General features: G+C 40.5%; 1 protein-coding gene across 2 annotated transcripts; it reads right to left on the bottom strand.

The window, feature by feature from the left end:
• Positions 1–35: 35 nt before the first annotated feature.
• DDX17 (DEAD-box helicase 17) lies at positions 36–19,780 on the bottom strand. Of its 2 annotated transcripts, none has more exons than XM_041754409.1 (13): positions 19,397–19,780; positions 14,748–14,898; positions 13,995–14,094; positions 13,276–13,409; positions 12,557–12,622; positions 11,585–11,726; positions 10,715–10,875; positions 10,455–10,627; positions 9,998–10,108; positions 9,683–9,744; positions 8,287–8,346; positions 4,077–4,319; positions 36–3,108 (listed from the first exon to the last, which is right to left on the bottom strand). In XM_041754409.1, the coding sequence occupies exons 1-13, from the start codon at positions 19,444–19,446 to the stop codon at positions 2,603–2,605; spliced, it is 1,959 nt and encodes a 652-aa protein (XP_041610343.1). In that variant the 5' UTR covers positions 19,447–19,780; the 3' UTR covers positions 36–2,602. The 2 variants fall into 2 exon arrangements, with proteins under 2 accessions (XP_041610343.1, XP_041610344.1); XM_041754410.1 differs by having other exon boundaries at positions 4,083–4,319.
• Between the last annotated feature and the right edge of the window lie 6,738 nt (positions 19,781–26,518).

The raw sequence follows: 26,518 nt of genomic DNA, 5'->3' as shown, positions 1-26,518 counted from the left end.
TCAGATTAATTTTCAAGCAATAAAAAGTTCACACCTTATTGTCAACAGTGTTTTATTTATACCTACAAAAGAAAACAAGATGGTATCAAAAGGACAATTTACAAACTAAGAATAGTAACATAGCTCTTAGCATCCTGTGCCTGAACACCACACATCTACAAATCTTTCAAGTCTTAACGCAACAGGAATGTGTTCAGAGACCAGCAACACATGAATAGAGCACTGATCCCAAGCAAAAAGCCACCAACCTTTTAGATGAGAGAAGTCCACACAATGAATTGTTAGGGAGGAATTGGGGAGAAGCAGCCCCACAGCTTAATATTGAAATCCTTTCCCTAAATGACTTTCAACCATGACTGCAATAATAACTAGCGTCACATGAGGACTCTTCTGCTCATGTTCTGAAGCAAAGGCAGAACGTGAATTACAAGTGACAAAGAAGCAGAAGAGTTACTCTAAAGCTATATATGAAAGACTCTGCTAGATTTCAGCTGTGCTCAGGCCACAATAGCTTTTGAGATTTGGAATATGCTGTTATTTTGACTTTATGACCACAGCATCCCTGGGGGGAAAAGGGTTGGCAAGCAGCAGACCAAATACCACTTGCCTGCCCAGAGACCTTTCCCACAAAGCTGCATTAAGACCTGCAAGAGAGTAAAGAAGGACACCCCTTGTGGTGGCACCTCTGTTTAAAAATAATCAGAATTCTGGTGTACAAAGAAATGTCTACAATGGACTGGTCAATGCTTAGACCAAAAAAAAAATTTTTTTTTTTCTTTTTCAGGGGTGAGGGGGCACTTTGGTTTGAAAACACAGAGCAGTTTTGCCAAATTTTCCTGTGCCTACCATCCTCCCTCAGCCTCAACTTCTCGAAGGGGGAAAAGAGTTTAGTTAAACAAAAAGTGTGTGTGGGGGGATGGGGGACGACAAGTTCTCACATGCGTACATTTCAGCTTATGCTGACAACCTACCTGTATGTTGCACATTCAACCATACTTTTCAGAACCCCTCAGAAACCATCCCTTTTCTCTCCCTGAAGACTTTTTTAAAAACAACAAAACAAACAAAAAAAAAAACCTCAAGTATTTAGATATTACAAATCAGCAAGCACCCTCAGTCCTTAGCCAAAGGATGCAGTGGAGCCTTCCCCCTTTAACTACATTGTTAACCAACAATACCAATAACAGCATAAAAAATTAATAGCCCAACACTGGATATGGAAGAGGGTTCTGGGGTCATCTGATCTCCTTGTCCTGTCCTGTTACAGTGAACACACAAGAGCAGAAAATCCTTTCTAGGCTCATGTGCTATAGGAAGTCTCAGTAAAACAGTATCACTACTGGAAAGGGGACGAACTCACCTACCTTCAGGAGGAAGAAAAGTGAGGACTTGGGCTTAGTCCTCTGTAACGTTTTTAAGCACTACCTACCTGTAAAAAGCTGAGTGCAAAAGGATGCTGAAGAAAATTTGCATCCAAGAGCTGTTACAAAGCACTGCAGAGAAGAGTATGAAGAGAATTAAGAGCTTTCTTAACAGACCCCAAAGGTTCTTTATTCAAGATAATTTGGCCAAAAGGGCTGAGTTGCTAGCAAAGAGGTGCTTTTGTATTCTAGCTCTACAACTGAGATAAAAAGAAAATTTGCCACTGAGTATATTCGGTTTATAATTAAAGGTGGTTTTTACACTGTAGGTGGATGCATACTTAACTGGTTATTTAACTAACTGGTTAATAAATTTTCAGTGAGCATTTATGTTCATTCTGCTCAGAGCAGCTATCTAGTTGGAAAATGAATTTCAGATGGTCCCTGGTTATGTGGGGAAGAAAAATAGGCAGCTTCCACCCAGATGCTGAGAGGCTACATTTAACCATTGCAATAAACACTTGGGGTTTTAAATTTAAAAGATACACTTAAGAAACTCAGACTCAGCAATTCAATGTCTATCCTGACTAAAATGGTTATTTTTCAGTAATTGGAAAGGGACAAGGTGGAATAAAAGGGAGACAAAACCAATTAGGAATTTTTTTAAACTGTCAAATGCACTTAACAAGCAATCAGCCAAAATGACAATGGTAAAGCATTGTCTTAGAAACTCATCAGGCCTGAGGAACATTAAAAAGCATTACAGAAAATGTGCAGGGAATTCCCTCTTGGTTTTCTAACCCAGTAATGAGAGCAATCTAAAGCACAGATGCCATCTTCTTCTGCAGAATTCAACCCTCTACCCTCCCCCCTACCCCAACTCAGGACAACAACAAAAAAATGGGCTCCCACAAAAGGGCCTAATACCTTACTTTTTCTTTTAAGATGAAAAATAGCTCAAGTATCCTCAACATGCAAGAAGTTGGGGAAAAAAAAAAATCTCTTCCAGTCGGCTATATATATATGTTTTTTACAAAATCTGTTATTACAGACTGGATCATTTTGGCGGACAGAAGAAACCTGGCAGTGAATTCTAACTAATCGCATGAAAGACAAATCACAATGGTTGGGGAAAAAATAAAAAAGAAAAAGAAAGAAAAGGGGAAGAGAAAAAAAAAGGGGAAAGACAGCGTTTCTTTAAATGTAGTAAGTCTGCACAAGTCACTACCACTTGAGTGGTTTCATTTACGTGAAGGAGGAGGGGGAGGAGGAGGAGGGGGGTATTGGTAGGCAGTCTGCCCCATGTAACCTATCATATTGGTAGCTCCTGGAGGCTGTGCAAACTGTTGTGACATCAGTGGCTGTGGCTGCTGCCCAGACCGGCCTATCCCACTAAACTGCTGGCTAGAGCTCTGTGAACTTCTCCCAGTTGAGGTGGTGCTACTAGCCCCATAAGTGCCAGCGCCATATTCTTGGGCTGTATAGCCACTGGTGCCATAAGCAGCTGCCCCATAGGTGCCTTGACCATAGGTGTATTGGCCTGCTTGTGCTCCAAAGGCAGAATTTGGACTTCCATAGCCACTGCCGTTAGCATAACCGGCTCTATCGGTTTCACTACGATCCCGATAGCTTGCAGAGTCTCTCCGGCCACCATCCTTGACTCCTCGAAGCCTCCGGTCACACTCATCCTGATACATCAGATTGGGATTGTTGGCTGAAGAAGTGGTCCGGTATCGAGAACGACCTCCTAAGGGGAAGACATGAGGTATCTTTAATGCCAGATACACAATCCAAATGCAACCAGATGTAAAAACTCTATAACTCAAAAGTATTCAATGCTCTTTGTTGATCTTTTAACTAGGCCAGCCTCCAAATTACTTTAAAACTATACCCATAATCTGATTCTTTAATAGGACATATTCAGAAAAAATGGTGAACATTAAAAGTCATTCAACTTCTCACCGTTTTAGGTCCTTTTCCCTTTGAGGATTTACTGAGAAATACAATCTTCAAAATGCAGGAACAATGGTAATAAAGTTTAGGTGACTTACCACAGGTTAAAGAACAAAGACAAGCCGCTAAGTTCAGACTACCCTACCAGGACCCTCTACTAGTGGGTTCTCTATGTTGTTTTGTGGACCTAAATACATCAGAATTACCTCACAAGCTTTAGGCTCAATTCCAAACCCACTTAAAAACCAAAAAACTTGTTATTTTAAAAACTTCTTGGGTGATTTTAATGGCTTCAGCATGGAATAAGTTTGGGACAAAATAATTCCAAATTGGTATGGTAGTCAAGAAGCCCTGATTCAAGTATATTTGCAACTATCCAATTTTCAGATCCATTAATTATGCCCGTTTCTACTACCATAAAATGAAGTAAAATTACTCATCTCTTCACCTTAAAAACTGAAAACCTAATATACTACACCAAGGCTTTTGAAGGTATTAAAAGCAATCAGAATTCAGCTTAATTCTGAACATGTACCATGTACTTCAAAACACAAAGGCCAGTTTTATAATACTGCCTATGGAAATACTGGACAATCTCCACAGCCCCCACCTCGCAACCTTCAATATGGGCTTACTTAAAAGAGACTATGAAAAACTACTCATCACTGTCCTCTGTTATTAAGCAACATACTCAAAAGCTTTCAACAGGACTTAAAAAACAAAAAGATACCTTGGCAGTACCTGGAAAACTCCAGGACTTACCCTTACCCCCTCCTCCGCCGCCTCCTCTGTGGTCCACCAACTGCATCAGTTTTGGGTTGATAGCCTGGTTAGCCTCTTCCAGCACTTTGATCAGCTCTCTGGCCTGCTTTAGGTTCCCTGGGGTGAAGAAGGTGTAGGCGGTGCCCTTGTTGGTGCTACGGGCTGTTCGGCCAATACGGTGCACATAATCCTCTGAGCTGTTTGGATAGTCATAGTTGATCACAAACTTGACATCTTCCACATCTTCAAAGCCAACGATGAGTCAGTGTGCAGGTTGATGTAGCAGGGAAAGAGAAGGTAAAGGACATGCCAACAACAGGTGGGAAGCACGAATGCAGATGACAGCAAGAGGAAAGAAGACTAAGTTAGTAACCACACTGAACACGAACAAAAAAAGACTCATCCCAACAGAGTAAAAGAGGATGAATGATTCTTGGGACATGCACAGGAAGTGGCATCTTTATCAGACGTAAAATCCTAAGGGAATCCCATCCAACCATCCAAACTCCTGCCTCTTCTTTATTTTAACCAATAAACCGGCAGGAATCGTATCCAATTCCAGCTCCTTTTCCAAACTGGAAATGTAGAAGCAAAGTGGTTACCACCGATAAGGTACAAGGTCAAATTACTTCTACTCTGTTGGGAGAAGCCTGGCAAAATCTACCAGTAATATAACAAACTTACCTTTAAACCAGTCACAGAGCAAAATGAAAAAAGAAACTTCATATACTTTATTACTACATTTTCAAGGAGACTTAAATGAAATATTTAGATTAAAAAATGTTTTGCTCTTGTATTTTAAAAAACTCATCAGAGGCAAAGTTAAGTACACACCTATTTTCCTTTGCAAAATAATCCAAATTATCTCTCCCCTTTCAATTACCGCAAGAGCACATTACACTAAAATTTCACTGTACTACCAAGCCCAGCTCTGCCAAATGAGTTTTTTTTTTTTCTCAACTCAAGGTTATTTCAACTCAGTACTTGCTTCAATTATCAAAGATGGTCTACATAACCTGGGAAATTAAATAGCCAAAGAGGGTGGGAAAAACCATGAAACCTTGAGACACTTTAATGTTCTATCCACTGCTGGGAATTGGGTTGAATAACCTCCTAATGCTTAAAGTATGTAAATGTTAGTGTAATGCTTTCAGCTAAATGTTTATTTTTACCTACTTAAACAAACAAATCTATTATAACAAAGAATCCTAATGTTTTGTGGAAAAAAATCTGCATTTTACAAAGAATATTCAGAAAATATCCTAGATAAAACACAGATTTTTGTGATATAAATAATTAAAAAACATTCTCTGTTTGTTACCAGACCGATGCACACTCCCTCCTCCTTTGGGAAACCGCTGCAGCCGATCCCGTCTCTTTGCCTTTTATTTTTGGCGGCCTCCTTTCGAAAACTCCGCCTTCTGACACGGGACCACTGGAGCGCGGGGAGCATGCATCAAGGGTCCGTGGCAGTGAGAAGTCCCCACACACGCTCGCTCTGTGAACTGGCTTAGATGCTTCTCTGTAGCCCCATTTGGTTGCCAAGCGCCGGAGAACCTGGGTTCGGGTAAAAATTTCAGGTCCTCCAACGCCTCCCCCAAGGATAATTGGGGTGATTGTAGAAAAAAATAATTAATAAAAAAATGTAAGTTACATCCAAAGGGTCAGACTGCATCTATTGCCCAGACTGGATTAATTTCAGGGGAAAGGGGAGATGATTAAAAAAAAAAAAATTCAGCTGTTGTTAAAGGGCCTGTGAAGAAAGGGGCATTATGTCTGTTTCTTATTACAATAAAGGCTCCTCAGTCTTTACTGACCCCTAAAGTCCTGAAATCACACCAGAAAGACGAGAAGGCAGTTATCACAGGGGGCAGCGTGAGTCTCCGGCTAGAGTCGTTGATGCAACAAAGGAAAAACAAAAAGGTACGGGGCCAGGATGGACGGAAGATGGGGGGATGGGAAATTATGCTCCACAGCCACATCTTCAGAGCTACGATAATGCTCCTTAGTCAGTCCCATGGTGTCTGACCACGAGCAGCAGAGCAAGTTGAAGGACTGCAGTGAATGCACAGCTGTGTGCTTTCCTTGCAGAAAGCACGGAAGACTGGAGTCGGCAGTTCAGAAACTAAGACTTGGGAGTATCTCTGGAGGGGTTCAATAAGGGAAAGACATGGTGCCAGTTCTTCATACTAGAAAGGTGTCCTGTGTGTATACACATAGAGCTGGCTGAGGGCACATAGGAGCAAGCGCAGAATTTGGTTTTCTCCAGTCAAGCCTGCCCTGATGTTATTTGTGCACTGCCACAATATTATCTTGTTGCCTTTAGAGAAGATGCCGTAGCAGGGTAAGAAACTGAAAAGTTCATGTTTGGGCTAGCTGCCTAGGATAACAACTTTTTGAGTGACAAGCCCTATGACATGGCCTGGATATCCAATCACTAACTGGGAGGGACTGAAACTAGCCAATAGGCTCATCTAGAGCTGCTTCGGGCCGATGTAGATTTGCCTCGGCCATGTACTGAGTGAGCTGCAGCTGATATCAAAGCTTCTGTTAAAAAACAAAACAAAATAAATTTCAATACTTTTTAGTTTCACAGTGTGTAGTTTCAACAAAAAAAAAAAAGGAAAAATTAAAACTATCCCAGTGGAAAGGGAATAGTGGCTTCCTGAGGATGACTATCATAAAACTATGGGAAGTGAAGAACTTACCTGAAGGGAACATTTAAGAGGCCATCGCTCGACAGGAAGTGAAAAAAGGCCTGGTGACTCAGCTGAAAATTGCACCCCTGTCTGTGAGGTAGAAGCCTTCACTTTCCAGGATCTTGTAGGACCTTGGTCAGCATTCTGCCATTTTGGTGGGTTTTCCCCCTCCTTTTGATTTTTATGAGGCAGCAAACAAAGGGGCCCAAAACAAGCACTGATGCTGAGTAACAAGAAACAGACTCAGGTACCTTCCCTCTCCCCGCACTTGCATGAGTGGGGGTGGGATGAAGAGTCTAAGTCATTCTAATGGTAGCCAATTGATTTGGTTTAGAAATGCAAGGGGGGAAAGGAACAAATATTTTTAATTGTCTAGGCAAGATGCACAAAGAAGCTACCAGCACATAGCAAGCCTGTTTAAAAACCACCATTACTGAAAGCTTTTGTGTAAACTGCTTTCAGGCCTCAGCCTCTTCTCCCAACAGGCCCAGAGTTCTAACCGCACAGATCCAGACATGACCTCAGAGGGCAGAGACAATTTTCAGTCATGGCTGCAGGTCACCACCTCTGAAGGAGGGAATGATGAGTGCAATGTATAAAAAGCTTTCACTCCTTTGTATTCCAGTTGAACATTTATCCTCTTTCTGTTTAGTATTACAAGGGAATATGGTACTTCTCACCTTACTAGGCAAGAAATTAAATATCTGTCAATTTTGATAGAAATGTCATCTTTTTTTAATTTAAAAGTTTTGAGTTATACCTGTTTACCTCAGAATAATGGGATAAAGTACCCCAAGATAGTTCTATATAACTCTTAAATTATAATGGGTGGAAAACTCCAAAAGAACACGAGCTTCAAATTAAGTTCTTAAATTGGAAGACAGCACACCGATAATAGGAACACGGGTGGGAAGAGGGGTAACTGCGTGTCCATAATAATTTTACATCAGTAAATAAAATTGGGCAATGTAGATTTAATTGCTGAATGATAACATACTTATAGACTTATTAAATCCCAAGAATACATTATGTTAGCATTCACAGAATTGGACCTCACATACACATCTAGCACAAATAGACTGCTATAGGGAGAAGAACAATTGTGGAAACCAGTTTCTAAGAGCTTAGTTCAATTAGGCTCATTCTACAGCCAGAAAATAGAATAAAACCAAGAAGCAGCTGAGCTGTTCAACTGAATGTCTCCTGTCCCTCTAAATGAACAGTCATGCCTAGGCCTTGCTGAAGACCAAAGCCTGTTTGTCAGGAGCAGGAAGAGACTTTGAAAATAAAAGGAAAAAAAAAAAAAAAAAAAGAAAGAAAACCACAAAAAAAAATAAATAATAAACAAAAAAATAAAAAAACAGTTGTGGGGGGGGAAATCACGCTTTATATTCTTCTCTTTTGAATATTTATCTAAACACACATATATACAACTCTAATTTGAAATGACAAACAAATCTTTAAACCAAAAGATACATATACCATTGACAGAGACACCTATCTATACAAACCTAGCCCACGGGAGGCTACATCTGTGGCAATGAGGATGGGAGCCTTTCCTGAACGGAACTCTGTAAAACAAGCATAGTACCACAAAAGTCAAGTTACCCAATCAAGGATAAGGTATTATCTTTATAAAATAACTATGCAAACATTCCTAGCTATCTGGCCTTTTACTCTACCATGTTCAACTTCAAATAATGGTGCCAGAACAGAACAAGCTCTTAAAAGATTAAATTCAAGGGAAATAGTACTTCTATGAAAATCTTTATTATACTCACTTTAGCATATGAACAACAGACAAAAAGCTACCCCTAATGATCAAGTACTATTAAAACTGTATAGCAATTTGAAACAAAATTAAAACGAGCTACAATTTTTTCCCCTTAAATTATGCATAACCATGAAATGAAATAAATTTACCTTCCAAATGAAATAAAACCAAAAGTAGCAGGAGAGGAAACAAGTTTAAAAGATGTGGAATGAAAGGAGAAACCCTACTTTCTTCTGTGAAGTAACAGGCAATATGTATTAGTCTTTGCCCCCAAGTCCTGGCCGTGAGTTCCTAAAACCCTTGTACACAGAGATGCTAGGAGAGCCTTTTATTCTTAGTCTTTGACCCTGTCTGGTTCCTGACACAGAGACCCCAAGTCCCTCAGAATTTCCTGAATGATGAGAGGGTCTTTTGTGCTGAGGCATTGCTTGGTGGAATCCTGGAGAACTTCAGGATGGGTTATCACAAAGACCAAGCCATGATTATATGAGCTTGGAACTTTCAGCCCTACGCCCTACCCTTGGAGAATGGGAGAGGACTAGAGATTGAATTAATAATCAATCAGGCTTATACTATGAAGCCTGCATGGGACTCCGCGCATAGCACAGTCAGCTGGAGATTCTCTTGCCCTCTCCCCCCTAACTCACGTGCACCCTTGCTCTCAAATAAACCTTTAAAAAAAAAATCCCAGAAGTATAGGGTTTGGGGAACTCTCTAGGCTGATAAACAGTCTATAAAGACAAGACCTTATTAAATAAAAGAAAGGTAGTCTAAACTACAAAACAAGTGTAAAGAGCCAGCATTAGTGACCTTCAAAGACAGTAGAGATATGCTAAAAAATGTCCCTACTAGTCAATTAACTAGAGCAGAGCTAGGCAAACTCTGGCCTATGAATCAAATCTAGAAATACTATTTTTACTATTTTATTGCAATACAACCAAGCTGATCTTCACATATTGCCTATGTCCATTCTTTTTTGCCGTAATGAGAGCCAAATGACTGACAGAAATTCTGTGACTGTGATGATACACCGTTATCGTCTGTAAAGCAGAAAATATTTACTTCTTGATCCTTTACAGAAAGCTTGCCCATCCCTAAAATAGAGTATGGACAATATTTAGTTCTTAACTCACCATTAAGTACCCAATCTCTTTCAGGTTGACTCTTGTCTCCATGGATACACATAGCTGGCCAACTGTCAGAAGAAAAATGACCAATATTTCAGAAATCTTTAAAAAAAGAGAAACTAAACTTTAAAAAGAAAGAATTCTATCACACAGAATTGTGAAGGTTTATTAGGCTACATGAATAGATGACTGTGTCCATCCAAAGAGCAAGGTGCATGACGGGCATTATTGAAATATACAATATATATAATACCAATTTAGAAATTCCTACTAAACTATAAATATAAAACCTGAAGCTAATTACCTCAGTGCTACACTCACCCATCTCTGCGCATCCTTCGAGTGAGGTCATCACAGCGTCTCTTTGTCTCTACAAATATTATTGTCTTATTTTCTTTCTCAGCCATTATTTCCTCCATGAGCTGGATCAACCTGAAAACAAGACCAGCAAAAATGCATTCAGATAAAATCTCCCCACACATTATGTAAAAGCTATGTATACAATATTAATTCCTCAAAACTACAGTACTCTTTTCACATTATCTTCTATGCAGCTGTTAACTATCTGAACTGGGATTTAATTCTAAGGATCCAGTACCTCACTTGTTAACTACAATACTCTGGAGAATGAGATAAAGAATGGATAGCTGGTAAGCTAGTAATGCTTTTAACATTTTTTGGCCCTCAAAAAATTTCAGGCTTCTTCAATGCTTTAATTTTGGGAGGATTATCAGGAAAAGTTTAACAGCATTATCAAAACAGTAAAATCCCTCTTTACTTGTGGTCTTTTTCACTTTCCATGCAGACATCCACAATCTGGAGGATGTTGTGGTTGGCACTCAACTCCAGATTGCCCACGTTGATCTGGGTGTAATCACGAAGGAAATCCTCTGCAAGCTGTCTTACTTCTTTTGGCCAGGTTGCGCTCCACATCAATGTCTGCCTATCAGGCTACCAGGAGAAGAAAGGCTTTCTTTTAGGCTAAGGAACTATGACAGGAAATGGGAATAAAGACAGTGTATCATCAGTTTTACACACCCTGATTTGGTCAACAATTTTACGGATCTGAGGTTCAAAGCCCATATCAAGCATCCTGTCAGCCTCATCCAGTACAAGGTAAGTACAACGGCGAAGATTTGTCTTTCCTGACTCCAGGAAATCTATCAGGCGCCCAGGAGTAGCTATACAGATCTCAACACCTGTAAAACAAAACCAAAGATACAGCCAACTAAGAATTCCTTATACACTGTCCAAGCATCAGCAAACTAAGAAGCACCAGCTCTGATGGTTGCATTCAATACTGGAGAGCAACTAACTAAAATTTTTAAAAAAGATTTTAGTTGGGCAGCCCAGGTGGCTCAGCGGTTTAGTGTCGCCTTTGGCCGGGGGTCTGATCCTGGAGACCCGGGATCTAGTCCCACATCGGGCTTCCTGCATGGAGCCTGCTTTTCCCTCTGCCTGTATCTCTGCCCCTCTCTCTGTGTCTCTCATGAGTAAATAAACAAAATCTTTAAAAAAAAAAAAAAAAGATTTTAGTTATTTGAGAGAGACAAAGCATGTGCACAAGCAGAGAGAGAGGGAAAAGCAGGCGTCCTGCTAAGCAGGAAGCCAGAAGTGGGGCTCCATCCCAGGATCCTGGGATCATGACCTGAGCTGAAGGCAGATGCTTAATGGACTGAGCCACCCAGGCACCCCACACTAGTTAAATTTTAACACAATACTTGGGAAAGCAAGATATAAACTTTTCCCTTATTAGCAGTTTAACTGTACCTGGGAATTTCTAAGCTGCTGAATTACTGATTTTTTCCAAAAATAATCCACTATTTTCCTCTCCAACTTCATTCATAAAAATTGGTAAGATGAGAAAATTTGTTAATTCTTACATGATATATATATATTTAAAATTACCTCTCTCCAAGTCTCGAATTTGGGGACCTTTAGGAGCACCTCCATAAATGCAAGTACTCTTCAATCTAGAACATTTGCCATAGTCATCAGCCACCTGCTGTACTTGCTGGGCAAGCTCTCTGGTAGGAGCCAGAACTAGACACTGAAACACACATGTTTAAGTCACCATCAAATTAAAAAGGTCATTTAAATTCTTTTTGTATTGTCTAATCTGGTACTTTGTGGAATATATCACACATTGCAAAGTTATAGGTTACTCCTTTTTGTGACTGTTTTGAGACAGTAATAATGTACCTATTTGTAAAGACATATCAAATCCAAGCTGCAAGCTCGATTATTTTTTTTTAAGATTTTTTTAAAGTAATCTCTACACCCAACGTGGGGCTCCCAACTCACAGCCTCACAGAGATCAAGAGCTGCATATTCTACTGACTGAGGCAGTCAGGCACCCCTCAATTTTTAAAAAACAGGTAAGAATGTATTAAAAATGTTTGATAACCACTCCACACATTTTACAGGAAATAGCAAAAGTGAAAACAAACCAGAAAATCATATTGCCCTATAAACATTTTAAAAGTTATTACTTAACCACAAAGAATACATATCCTAAATGTGACTTACATACAAATGGCAGGGATATCATTTTCATACTTCCTTATCCCTCACACAATCATTGAATAATTAAGAATTCTGACTTTACTGCAGAGTAAATGCCTATAGATGAAGGCAGCACACATAGCAGTTAAGAGTAAGACTATTCAAAATCAAACTCAACCATTTAACAGCTATTATGACTTTGTGGACTAATCATTTAATAGCACTGTGTCAAAATTTATCAGTAAGACGGAGACATCACTTCCAGAAAAAGAGGGTGGGCTTGAGAATAAAATCTGAAAACACATGTAAAGCACAATGCTTGAAACACAGTTACCATTAAACTGTGATTATTTTTAGAATTATAAATACACTTACAATTGGGCCATCTCCTCTTTCCAAGTAGGGCTGGTGGTTAATATGAACAATTGCAGGCAGCAAATACTAGGGAGGGGGGAAAACAATGACAGTCTTATTCCAAAAGTAAGCCATTATCTTAAGTTACCATAGTTAATTGATAATGCCTAACCACAAAAATGAAAACAGAACTCTCAACTGATACACATATGTGCAATGTAAATTTGAACACAACGTACTCACACATTTCCCGTACCTAAGAAAGCTGAAACTACCTACACTATCTGAATTAGAATTTTTAAAAAATATTTTATTTACTTATTTTGAGAGAGAGGGGGAGAGTGAGCAAGAAAGCATGAATGGAAGGGCGAGGGGCAGAGGGAGAAGGAGGCTCCCCACTGAGCAGCAAGCCTGATGTGGAGCTCGATCCCAGGACCCTAAGATCATGACCTGAGCTAAAGGCAGACACTTAACTGACTGAGCCACCCAGGAGCCAATGAATTAGAATTTTTAAAGAATGAATGGTGACTCAGCAGTTGAGCCTTGGGCTCAGGTCATGATCCTGGGGTCCTGGGATTGAGACCCACATCAGGTTCCTGCAGGGAGCTTGCTTCTCCCTCTGCCTATGTGTCTGCCTCACTCTCTCTCATGAATAAATAAAATCTTAAAAAAAAATTAATGGGATAATCTGCAAAATAAGTTACCATACATAATGTTAACATTCCCTTGCCGGTACATACCGCCAGAGTCTTCCCAGAGCCAGTCTGAGCAATGCCCACCATATCTCGACCACTGAGAGCCAAAGGAAATCCCTGGCACTGAATCGGAGTTGGTTCTGTAAAGTGTTGATCCATCAACACATCCATTACATATTCTGTAAGAGAACAAATGTCAGTGCTTTCAGGTAAAACAAGTAAAACAAGGACACAGCCAATAGAATTCTAAAAAAAATCCATTCAGCTCATCAAAGGAAAGATTTACCCAGCTTCATATCTCCAAGAGAAGTGCTGTTTTTTTCTTTAGTTACTGAATCTCTGACCTGCTGGCTATCTCAGAGGACTATTGCCCTAGTTATCTACTCTTCCCTTCAATACTTAAAAACTATTGCCCTAAAGTCTCCAATACAGCATGGGCACATGGTTGTTGGTCACATATTATTTGCCAAGTTATATCCAACTAGAAAGCAATTTCATTGTTTTCTAAAAGATAGAGGCAAAACTTCTAGGGGGAAGATGAAAAACTCAAAAAAGCTTAAAAATAAAAAACATAAGCATAAAAAAACTCTCATGCAACAATATAGCATTTACTTAAAAGTCTTGAAATTTACCTTTATGAAAGGTTTCAACTTGCCACTTTCAATAAAATCCTAAGCTTGAATCAAAACCTTTAAATAACCCATTATCCATGTTTACCATTCAATAAAATTAACAATTACAATCCTGGACTGAAGAACACTTACGTGGGAAGTTAGCATGATGGAAGGCAAACACAGGTTTAGGACAAACATCTCCCCCTCTCACTGTAATTTCTTTCTTTCGGCGTAGTTCATCAACCTCATACTATGGAAGAAAACAAAGTAAGAAAAATAAGTTACTCTAAACATACAACACTTTATGTTCCAATCAAGATGAACAATGAACTATACAGTTATACTGGAAAATATCTAACACTTCTAATACTGCTTTCATATACATTCAACTTCATTAATTTGCAAAGATCCTCCCAACTTTGAGTTAATGAAGCATGTGAGAAGAGTTCTATTTACCCCATGAGAAAACAGACGCTTAGAAATATTAAAAGAAATTTGCCCAAGGGTCAGAACTAGGATGAGGGATAAACAGTGGAACTTGGACCAAGTGCTTTTTCCATCATATCTTTTTTTGAACATTTCAATGAGTGGAGTCCAAAACAATAACAAGGTTAAAAAAACAGAAGTACATTATGTCAATGTTTTAATGTAGATGAAAGGACAAGATACCTCATATAGTTAAAATCTCATATACGACAAATTGGGAAGCATAGCCAATAAACGAGAACCAAACAATAGATTAGGTAGATATTTAAACTGTTTCCTCATGCAAGTACCAGCAGTCTTAGTAAGAATCTAAGGGAACTACCACACTAGAATAAACATCTAACAGCAGTGAAGTCTGCCTAATGTTAACTTGGTTCATTACTGCATATAGAAAAAAGGTAAATCCCCCAAACTTACCGGAGTCAGTCTTGCCACTTCCGGATGTTCTACATAAAAATTCTTCTCAAACTTGGGGAGCTCACTCAAATCCCACTTCTTTTTACGTAAACGCTCCCCAGGATTACCAAATTTCTTTGGGGGAAGGCCACCACCACCTCTTGCACCAAATCTAGAAACACCAAAAACTTTTTATTAGTATCTTAAAAGCAATATACCTTGGGTGGCATAAGAACAAGCAAAAAGACTGCTTCCTAGGATACTATCAAGCCCCCTCCAAAGAATATTTTTTTATTCTTACTCAAAAGTATGGAGAAAAAGTCTGTAAAGCTTCCTTCACAATCCAGTAACATTGTTACAGGTATGATTACAACAGATAAAAAATTAACAACTCTAAGTTTAGAAATCACTGCAAAGGTTTGAATTTTGATTCTGCCTTTTATGGTACAATTTGAACAATTTATTTATACTCCAGTTTCCTCTGTAAAGTAGAAACAATACAACCACTTATTTCAGAGATTGTTGTGAAAATGAAGTGACTAATATAAAGTGCTCAAAAAAGTATCTGGCAGGGGTGCCAGGGTGGCACTGAGCACCTGATTACCACAGCCGTGATCCCAGAGTCCAGGGATCGAGTCCCACATCGGGCTCCCTGTGAGATGCCTGCTTCTCTGCCTCTCTCTGTGTATCTCTCATGAATAAATAAAATCTTAAAAAAAAAAAAAAAGTATCTGGGGGATCCCTGGGTGGCTCAGTGGTTTGGCGCCTGCCTTTGACCCAGGGTGTGATCCTGGGGTCCTGGGATCAAGTCCCGTGTCAGGCTCCCTGCATGGAGCCTGCTTCTCCCTCTGCCTGTGTCTCTCATGAATAAATGAATAAAAAAATCTTAAAGAAAAAAAGTATCTGGCATAGTAAGCACTCAGTACAAGTTAGCATAACTGTATTCATTCAACAATTAGTTAGTTACACATTGTGGGCAGGGAAAGAATATACTTCAAGCCAAGCTATCCCATACTGGAAGTTTCTTTAAAACTCTTTATCACTAATTGTGATAAGCACTCCTATTGTCTGCTAATCTAAGGAAAACTACTAGACCCCCTCCCCAAGACTAGCAGGCTACTCTTCACATTTAGTTTAGGCTAATGAATAGCCAGAACTGATTTATGACCTGTCCTTCTTTTTTATCTCCACCTTTACTTTCTTTTTGTTCCCAGGGAAAATAGTACTATTAATCTGACTACAAATTTGCTTAAAAAAAAAAAAAAGAAAAAGGTAAATCTTCAAGGTTTTACTTATTCTAAGTTTATTCTTTTTATTAATCTAAATCCAACATAGGGTTCAAACTCACCACCCCAAGATCGAGTCACATGCTCCAATGGAGTCTGCCAGGCACCTCTTGTATTAATTAGGTTTTAAAAATTCGAAACAGATTTAAAGCCAATCTTCCACTAGGCGAACTTGTAACATCCTACTTTTCCTAAAACATGAAGATGGTTTTCATTTCTGTATTTCAACCTAGCAAAGTGTGGGGCATTGCTTTGTATACAAATAGTATACACTTACACGATGTTTTCATTCCGTTTCCTTACTCCTGAACACACTGTGAATTTCAATTTAACTTCCTTTTCCCACTCTAACCCACTCATATCATCATCTTGCAGATGGTTCCACTTTATAATCGACAGGCAGTAGCTGTAATATTTCAAAGGGCCTCAATTTCCTGGAATTCAAAGTGTTCCTAAAACTTACTTACCCAGCTAGACATTTCTCTAAATACAAACATACAAAGACTGATAGTAGAAAATTTTCTTGGGACTACTGAGCATCTACACTCAAAGGGCAGAACTTGGTGGATTCCATTTATACTACTTATGAGAAACCAGGAATCAAAAGATATACACACACATGATAGCATCAATGATATCAGGCCCAAACCTCAATACTGAACAAAGACCACCTGCATCAACATCCCTCCTTATAAATGAAGCAACTAACAGATCTATAGAGATCAGCCAAGTCTTTAGATTGTCAGGCTTACAAAGAATTGTAATGTCAATTTTTAGAGTTTGTCAGCCCAGTTCATACTAATTTATGTGGTTTCTAGATGTTGTTCCAATGCTGCTGCTGCATTCCAATGCTACCCAGACCTTAAGCTAATCATCTACAAGAAAACAGAACTTTGGAAAGTAACATTCTTTTTGAGACTTATTCAAAAGGAGAGATTTTTTCCTATCTCCCTATGGCCTTGACTATTTATCTAAGACATACCATTCTACACTACACATATAATTTGAAACACCTAACTCTTTAAAAATATGCTGTCTTCCACCTTTACAATTAAAGCTTACCTCAAAACTCAAGATAGCCTTTTTTTCTACTCTTGTAGAATTTTTGAGTATTCTTGCCATCCTTCAAAGATGCACATAACCTAATCCCTAGCATACTATACTTACACTCATTAAGTTTAACTTTGCTTTGCAATAAACACAACTCTGAAGATTTATATTAATGTGCAATATCATGCTAGTTTAAATGTACAAGGCACATCACTTTTGGATTTTACATGTACACGTATACACTAAACTCACTTTTATTCTCTTTTCAAAATAATCTATTTTGGCTCTGTAATTGTTAATAATATAGTAACTCAAAATCCTAAATGCAATTTCATGGTAAATGTAGAATTAGGACACAGAGATTATGAAAAAGTGCCATTTTGTGTGAAAAGAACAGTTTAAAGCTTTAAAAAAATATCATCTGATAGTCAATATGGGGTAGAATATGGATCAGTAATTTGCTTTTTCTTCTTTTCAAATAATTTGTTAAAACATGTATATGGTGAAATTAAGTATTAAACCAAACACCTATGGTATGGTAAAGAAACAGAACATGATCAGTACCTTGGTAGCCCTCTGTGCCTATTTCAAGTTTACAAACCCACTACAACTACCACCTTGATTTTTGCTTTTTGGAGTCCAGTCATATAGGTATCCTTTTACCACAACTTGCTTTTTCAATGTTTGCTGGTCATCCATTTTGATGCACTTTTTTTTGTTTTGTTTTTGTTTTTCACGGTTGTGTTACATTCTACTGTAATGAATACCCACCCTTTATCTAGACAGAAGAGTGGTTCCCAATATTTTCATGAACAGTGCTGGTATGAACATTTTTTGTACATGAATGCTGGGGAACATGTACAATGATTTCTCTAGGCTTGTGTCTAGGGTACAAAGCTTAAGAAAGGAATTATTGGGTCATTTTCTACTAGGTAATGTCAAAAATTCTGTCTCAAGTGGTTGCACTGAAATTCACTTCTAAATTTAGCTATACTGTGAAACTCTAAGCAAACATTCCACTTCTAGCCCTCCAAATTTAACAGTAAGATCAAATATTTTCCTTCCTAACAAGGTATAAATAAAATAATCCTTTTTATTCGGCAATTCAAGTGAATTGAGGTGCTTGTGACTAGAGGTCTGGGACTTCTGTATTTGAACCGCAAAAGACAAAAATGTTTGGAGAAAATATCAACAGAACACCTATCACAAAGACACAATTTTACATAGATCTCAATTCCCAAAAACAATGCAAAGTAAAGGCAATTATTATGCCCATCTTCAGTTGAGAAAATAGGCTCACAAAAAGGTCCAGGATCTTTGTAGGTAGGTCACGTATGTATATATATTAACAACTGGCGTTCCATTATTATTTATCCAGAGATAAGACCTTTATTACAAAAAGTTAACAGCACGAACATTCGCATCTCTTAGGCAACTTTTCCCTTTAACTTATGTTAAGATCTGAATCTCAGTATCTGGGAAGAACTTTAGTCTTGTTAACTTTCAGCCGTGGCATTATCGCATCGAAACTTTCTAACCAGGCCGAGAAACTAATACTCCAGTCCAACTGGAGAAGAACGGAACACAGGGTGTGAGGGAACCCTACAGTAACAACAAAAAAACCCAAAGAAACAAAAAACCCTCCCTCCTCAAATAAGATCATTTAGATGGCAAACAATTCCACCGCTTTACTGTCCAAAGTGCTTCCTTCGAATTATCTGAAATACGACTAAAGGGGATTTTAAGATACATTTAAAACTAGAAATCAGCCATTTGGCGTCTAGTTTCCAACTCGATTTCCAGTTCCTTTAGCAGTTATCTCTGGCGACAGATAAGATAAGGGAAGCCATTTGGCGTCAAGATTTTCCCAGGCCGAACTCGGAGACCTCCTCCTCTTCTCAGCAAGAACATCCGTGTTTTACAGATGAGCGCTGAGGCCTGGAGAGATCAAATGACTTGCCCAAATCGGCCGGGCCCGGCAGCCGGGCGGCGAGGCGAGGCGAGGCCAGGCTCGGTCTGCGGCGCTCGGGCCGCCGCTCCGGCTCCCCGCCACGACGGCGGTCCGAAAGGAGGGGCTGGGGCGTCGCCAGGCCGCCCCCCCACGCCGGGTCTCCCGTGATCCCGGGGCGCAGGCCCACCCGCAGGCCCGCACACCAAACCGCTATTATGTCCCAGGTCGCCTCGCCTCCCGGAGTCGGGGGCGTCGCTCCCAGGCCCGCAGTCCGCTCCAGGTCTCCCGCTCGGCGGCAGGCTGCGGTCTCCTCAGGAAACAACCTTCCCCCTCCCCCCGGCCCACGCACACGCGAGGCCTTCCCTCTCCCCCTCCCCCCTTACCCTCCACGGTCACGATCCCGGTCCCGGTCCCCAAAGCCGCCTCCGCGCATGGTCCCAAACGGATAGAGATCTGGGAGCGGGGCACGGATGGCCGGGCTCGGGAGGGCCTGCGGCTCCGGTCTGGTGACGACCGATGGCGGCGGCGCCTCCGCTGTTGGGGCGGCGGCAGGCGCGGCGCTCTCTCGCTCCGACGCGCTGTCTCCCGTCGCAGACGCCACCGTCGCCGCCTCTCTCGTCGGAGACGGGAGCAAAACACAGAGAATCGGGGTTATAAAAACTGTGGGTAGGTTTGGCTACGCTCAAACCCGGCAGTGCCGCGGTTTAGGCGTCTCCTTCCTTCCCAGCGACTGCACAAAATGGCGGCCGGCGCTGAGACTGCTCCAGCTTAACGCTACGTACGTCGGAGACGATACGTAAACAGCGTCTTGGAATAGCCCGAGGGCTTGGCGGAGTACTAAGGGCATTCTTGGAAGCCATTTACGTCAGTTGCGCAGACCGGCACATGTTGCAGTCCGTAGAAGAAAAATAAAGTACGAAGCGGGCGTAGAGTGCTCGCGCCACCTGAACTAGAACGTGGGGTGGGGTGAGGGGAAGAGCCTCCGGTGCGACGTAACATTCTTTGCGTCGTTACCCGGCCCACTATTGCGAAGATGCGCAGTGTGCGTAACGCATTCTGTTTGGAGAATAGAGGATTTTGCCGGGTTCCGAACGCGGGACGGAACACGGTCTCCTTGTGCAAGTTGGTTTGCAGACACGATAGCCGTCCTCCGTATTGCAGTCGTGAAGTGTCAGGGTTTCCCGGCGCCTTGGGTCCAGGCGGGTCTTCAGGGTCCCTGGATGGCGCCCCTGGGTCGCTCCGCCGGCCTGGGCCTGCCGTCACCGGCCGCGCGCCCCGGCGCCATTTTCTTTCGGTTGCCTCTCGCTGCGCTGTCGCCGGCAGCCATGATGGATGCTCCTTGTCCGTTCTTTCGGGAGGTGGTCGGCGGACGACGTCCCAGTCAGGTTAAAGCACTCCCTGCTACGCTTGGTTCACACTGAAGTGCGTTTTCTGAGCAGAATATTCACAGTCGGGGGCTGAGCGCAGTTGGCTAACAAAGAACCAACACGCAGGTGGAGCCCCTGTTGAGGAAGACTCCGGGGTCCCATGGTCTCCGTTCGTCGGCGCTGCCTCGGGAGGTCCTGGCAGGCCCTCAGCGCCCTCCCCGGGCGAGGACGGTTAAAAGCGGTGGCCTTTCGACACAGAGAAGGTGAAGGCCTGAGCACGTGTTTTTAACCAGGCCGGAGCATGTTCCTCTCAGTTCCTTCCACGCTGGTTTCCAACTTCCTGCCTCCTCCCTCAAGACTGAGCTTGACGGTCTCACAAACCTGGCCAGACAGCGTCACAGAATTGTTGACTGCTAAGGCCCTCGCGAGCAGCTCATCTGATGTCTCTTTTGTTTATTTCTACAGATGGGGGGGGGGGGGGGGGCGGGATTCGAGGTCCTTCATTGTGGGGGCTGAGTGTTGTCTCTTGGTTGTGAATGTTTCCCAAATTATGACAAAAGGAGCTCAAGGAAAGGAGCTTGGTGACGATCCGTTCAGAGAGGTCCTTGGGGCTGTAGCGCAGATGGGCAATCGGAATCACTGGACCTGTGCTGAACACCGCATCAACCCAGCACTGTGCTAGTCACTGGGGCAGAGGGCACTGGACACCTGGGTTCCTGCCCTCATGGGGTTTATACCACAATGCGGGGAATAAAACAATGAGTCTTTATGTTATTTAAAGATTGCTAACTAAAAAATAAAGATTGCTGATTAAAATAGAAAAAGCAAGGAAAAGGGATAGTGTTTCTGTGCCTGTGGGGGAGGGGAGTGTATGGATGTCACGGTGTTACATGGGGTGACCTGGGGAAGGCCTCTCTAATTCAGTGACGTCTGAGCTCTAATTCAGTGACCTAAAGGGAGGGAGTTAGCTTTGCTGGCAGAGGAAGGAACACATGCAAAGGCCGTGAAGCAGTATGTGGCGGGCTGTAATGAGGAAAGACGGGAGAGATTTGAAGGATTTGTAGGCTGCTGTAAGGACTATGTTTTTTTCCTTTCTGTAAAATGGAAATCTCTAGAAAGTTTTTAGAGTGACATAATAAAAGGACCCCTATGACTACAGAATAGAGAATAAATTGAGAGTGAGTTGGGGCAAAAGCAGGTAGACTAAATAGGAAGCTAGTGCACTAGTTTAGGCAAGAGATGATGGGGTTCGGTGCAGACTAATAGCAAGGGGTAAAGGAGACATGGTCTAATTGAAAATGTAGCTAATGATTTGCTAATGGGTGGGATATGAAGGAAAGTCTCAAAGATAAACCTTGTAGGAGTGACAAAACAAGCTCCTGTGATTTAGACTGTACAGGCACTTAAGGAATAATTCAGACTGTTTTGCCTATTTAGCAGATAGGCTAAATAATTAAATCTGAGGCTCTCTTTATAAATAATTTATAAAGTAAGTTAGGTCCACTGAAACCCTCCCTCTGTTTTGCCGAGGGAAAATCATATTTTGCTACTAGATCAGGTCCCTATCTTTAGCATCTCATAGCTCCTTTGTCTTCATAAAGCTTTTCACAGTATGTAATTATATATTTGTATCATTATCAGGTTAATAACACCTCCCAAAAAAGGTGAACTTTTAGTTTTCCTATGGCAGGCTTTTTTTTTTTTTTTTATAAAGTGAATCCACAGTATGCATTTCTCATTCTTGATATATGTTTTCTCACCAAAGATGGTTGAAGCTTACTACATTTTTTCAAAATACAGGGAAAGATTTTCATTAAATTTTTTTTTTTTTATTTATTTATGATAGTCACAGAGAGAGAGAGAGAGAGAGGGGCAGAGACACAGGCAGAGGGAGAAGCAGGCTCCATGCACCGGGAGCCCGATGTGGGATTCGATCCCGGGTCTCCAGGATCGCGCCCTGGGCCAAAGGCAGGCGCCAAACCGCTGTGCCACCCAGGGATCCCAAAGATTTTCATTAAATAGAGCTGTCAGAGAACCTAGGAATTTTGTTAGTAACATGCAAGACTGTTGGGAAAAAGGAACTATGCTTTGCTCACTTCATCTTTTTTCTGAAAATCTAAGCACTTACCATATGATCCAGCAATTGTGCTCCTTAATATTTAATGTAAGATTTGAAAACTTACATACAGACAAAAACCAGCACATGGGTGTTTTTTTTTTTTTTAATTTTTATTTATTTATGATAGTCACACAGAGAGAGAGAGAAGCAGAGACATAGGCAGAGGGAGAAGCAGGCTCCATGCACCGGGAGCCCGACATGGGATTCGATCCCGGGTCTCCAGGATCGCGCCCTGGGCCAAAGGCAGGCACCAAACCGCTGCGCCACCCAGGGATCCCCCGCACATGGGTGTTTATAGTAGCTTTACTTATAATTACCAAAACTTGGATGCCACCAAGATATTCTTCAATAGGTGAACAGATAAACTATGGTACATCAAGGGAAGGGAAATAATATTCAGCACTAAAAAGAAATGAGCTATCAAGCTTTGAAAGGACACTGAGGAATCTTAACTGTATATTACTAAGTGAAAGAAGTCAATCTAAAAAGGCTACATACTGTATGATTCTAACTACATAACATTTTGGAAAAGGCAAAACTATGGGGACAATAAATAGATCCATGATTGCCAGGGAGGTTAGCAGGGAGGGAGTGATGAATAGATGGAGTACAGAGGATTTTTCAGGACAGTGAAACTATTCTGTATGGTACCATGATGGTGAATATATATCGTTATACATGTATCCAAACCCAGAGAAGGAACCATAATGTAAACTATGGACTTCGGGTGATAATGATATGCCAGTGTAGGTTCATCAGTTGTAATAAATGTGGAGAGTGTTGATAATGGCTCTGCATTGATGTGGGAAACAAAGGCTAAAGAAGGATTAGGTTTTCTTACTCTGTACAGCCCACTGACAAGTCCTTGAAACAGGCAGAGTGACATTCCTCTAGGATCTTAGCTGCCTCGATGTTAATACTTTGCTAAGGGCAAAAAGGCAATCTTAGCCCAATCTTCAGGATCCTGTAAGTCTATTTAACATATAAAAATTTCTTTGAAACTTCCTTGATCTCTAAACCCCCCCAAGGTATGTTGGCAATCATCCCCCAAGCATATGGCCCACTGATATACATCTGAAGGGTCTCATGACTAAGGTTTTATTAGTAATAAATTACCTTTTCCTAACAATAGCTGGCTCCCTCAAAGTCCTGGAAACCTTGCTTCTGAAATTCCTTAGAGACTTACGCTCTCCCTAACCCCCTCCCAACTTGAAAGTACATCATGGGCCACTCCTCACAACCCTAGTGCAGAGACCATGGGTCCTGTCCTTGTGCTTTAATAAAACTACCATTTTGCATCAAAAGCATCTCAAGAATTCTTTCTTAGCCGTTGGCTCCAAACCCCAACATCTTTCCTATATCCTGCATGTGAGCAGCAGGAGTTATATAGGAAATCTCTGTACTTTTCAATTTTGTTGTAAACCTAAAACTTCTCTAAAAAAAAATAAATAAATAAAGCCTTACCACTAAGACTGATGGTTATTGAATACTCATGCTTACTGTATCCTATTCTCATCCGTAAGTGAGGTAACAGTACTTCATAAGATTTTAGAAGGAACGAATGAAAATACTACTCAAGAGCAGTGCCTGGCACATAGCACTAAATGAATATTACCTGTTATTATCTCTCCACTCTCTTGGATGAGAAAGCTGAGGCTTAGAAAGGCTACGTCACTCACCCAGGGTGACACAGCAATTGGCCGAGCTGGGACTCAAAACTAGATATGCTAGCAACGTTTTCACATGGTACTGTTGACATAGTGGCCCAGATAATTTGTTGTGAAGATTATCTTATGCATTGTAAGATGTTTTGTAGCATTCTGGACTCTACCAACTACATGCCAATGGAATCTCTTCCTCCTAGTTGTGACAACAAAATGTCACAAGACATCTCAGGGGGAACATTGAGATGACTCTAATTGAGAACTGCTGCTCAAGAAACCCTATGCTATACTACCTCCCCATGGGATCACAGGACGATTATCATTCTCTTTCAACTGTCAAGTTTTTCTGCAAATTTGGTTTACCTTCTATCTGCCAACAGTATCAATGCTGCTTTTCATTTTATCTGTTCTATTATTATTGCAGTAAAATTTATATTCAAGACTCAATTTCCAACCAATAAGAGAATTATTCCTTTTGTTTAGATTTTAAAACCATAGGTTTTCGTTTTTAAGCTATTTTGCTGTCAACCACCTATGCTAAGTTCTGTACATACATTCTCTCATCTCAGTGTTACAACTCTGCAATTTCATAGTCCTTAAACTCCCCAAATGTGAAATATAGTTGCCTCTGCTTTCTGCTTTGGTAGGACTGAGATTAGTTTTTTGATAGCATGGTTCATTGTAGTTTAGGTTTAAGAGGCTGAGAATACTGACATTCTTAAGTCAACAAGGTAACCTAAAGAAGTTGCCTTCAAACTATCGTATATGAGGGACACATTGGAACAGAGCTTTTAGGAAATCTAGTTTCAAAACATAAACTTTCATATATACTCTTTTCTAAAATTCATAAAATGGATAAATTTAAGATGTCACCTATTTTACAAACAAAAAGAATATTTCTCTTCTATCTAAAATCTTACTGTGGACTTTGCCATGTATGTTCAAATCTCAGAGGTGCTGAGTACAGGGACAATTAGAAATGATCCAGAAGTGAGAAAAAGAAATGATTCTAATGAATTGGTAACACCTTTTTGCAAATTAGGAGAATTCCAGTTATTTGCTTTCAACAAAATGGAAAGAGAACCATGTGGAATTTTCAGTCAGTAAATCATTAAAAATAACTTGAGATAGATCATGAGATTTTTGGCATATAACTTGGAAGGAGATTAAAGAATTGAATGACATTACTGTAACAAAGCTCTTTTCTATTCCCACCTACTAAATTATGTGATTAAAGTTTCTCAGCACTTACAGCTATAAAAAAGGAGGGGGAAAAAAGAATAGTCGAAAGTAATATTATTCCATGGATACAGGATCTATTTCTTAATCTACATCTATCTTATTAAAAGATACATTCCCAGGGTACCTGGCTGGCTCAGTAGGAAAAGCATGTGACTCTTGGTCTTGAGGTTGTGTGTTCAAGGGTGTTTGTCTCTAGAAATTCCTTAAATAAATAAGTAAACTTTAAAAAAATAAAAAGATATTCCCAATAAAAAATGTCTATGTCTAATAGTTTTTAAGTTTTATTTTTATTTTTTAAAAGATTTTATTTACTTATTCATGAGAAACAGAGAGAGAAAGAGAGAGAGGCAGAGGGAAAGCAGGTTCCATGCAGGGAGTCCAACGTGGGACTTGATCCTTGGTCTCCAGAATCATGCCCTGGGCTGAAGGCAGTGCTAAACCACTGAGCCACCCAGGCTGCATAGTTTTTAAGTTTTAATATATTTATGTTACTTTGCTTGTGTTCTTTTTTTTTTTGCTTGTGTTCTAAAAATAATTATAATGATAACTTAATCCAGAAATTTTATTTTTACTTATTTTTTAAAGATTTTATTTATTTATTCATGAGAGACATACAGAGAGAGAGGCAGAGACATAGGCAGAGGGAGAAGCAGGCTCCATGCAGGGAGCCCGATGTGGGACTCGATCATGGGTCTCCAGGATCACACCCTGGGCTGAAGGCAGACACCCAACTGCTGAGCCACCCTGGCGTCCCTAATCCAGAAATTTTAATATGTAGAGCCTTATGATCATAGGAAATGAGATAAAAATATTTTAATATTTGTGTCACAATTCTGTGTGACCGAAATAAAATTAATGGCAAACAAGACATTCAATATAAAAATATGGGATAAAATTCTGGAAAGAAAATAATTCAAAGAGAAAACAGAATCATATAAAATGTCCAACATCTCACTACCTCCCTGCTTCAGCAAATCTCTAGTCTTTACCTACATTTAAAATATTTATTTATGCCAACTTCTGTGATTTTTTTATTAACCCCTATTCATACATATGAATAGAAAAACTCAAGGTCTACTTCTGTCCTCTCCCTGCTTGGAAACTTAGAGACGT

The sequence above is a fragment of the Vulpes lagopus genome, chromosome 5, assembly GCF_018345385.1.
Source record: "Vulpes lagopus strain Blue_001 chromosome 5, ASM1834538v1, whole genome shotgun sequence".
Taxonomy (NCBI): Eukaryota; Metazoa; Chordata; class Mammalia; order Carnivora; family Canidae; genus Vulpes; species Vulpes lagopus.
This window is presented reverse-complemented; position numbering and strand designations above follow the sequence as displayed.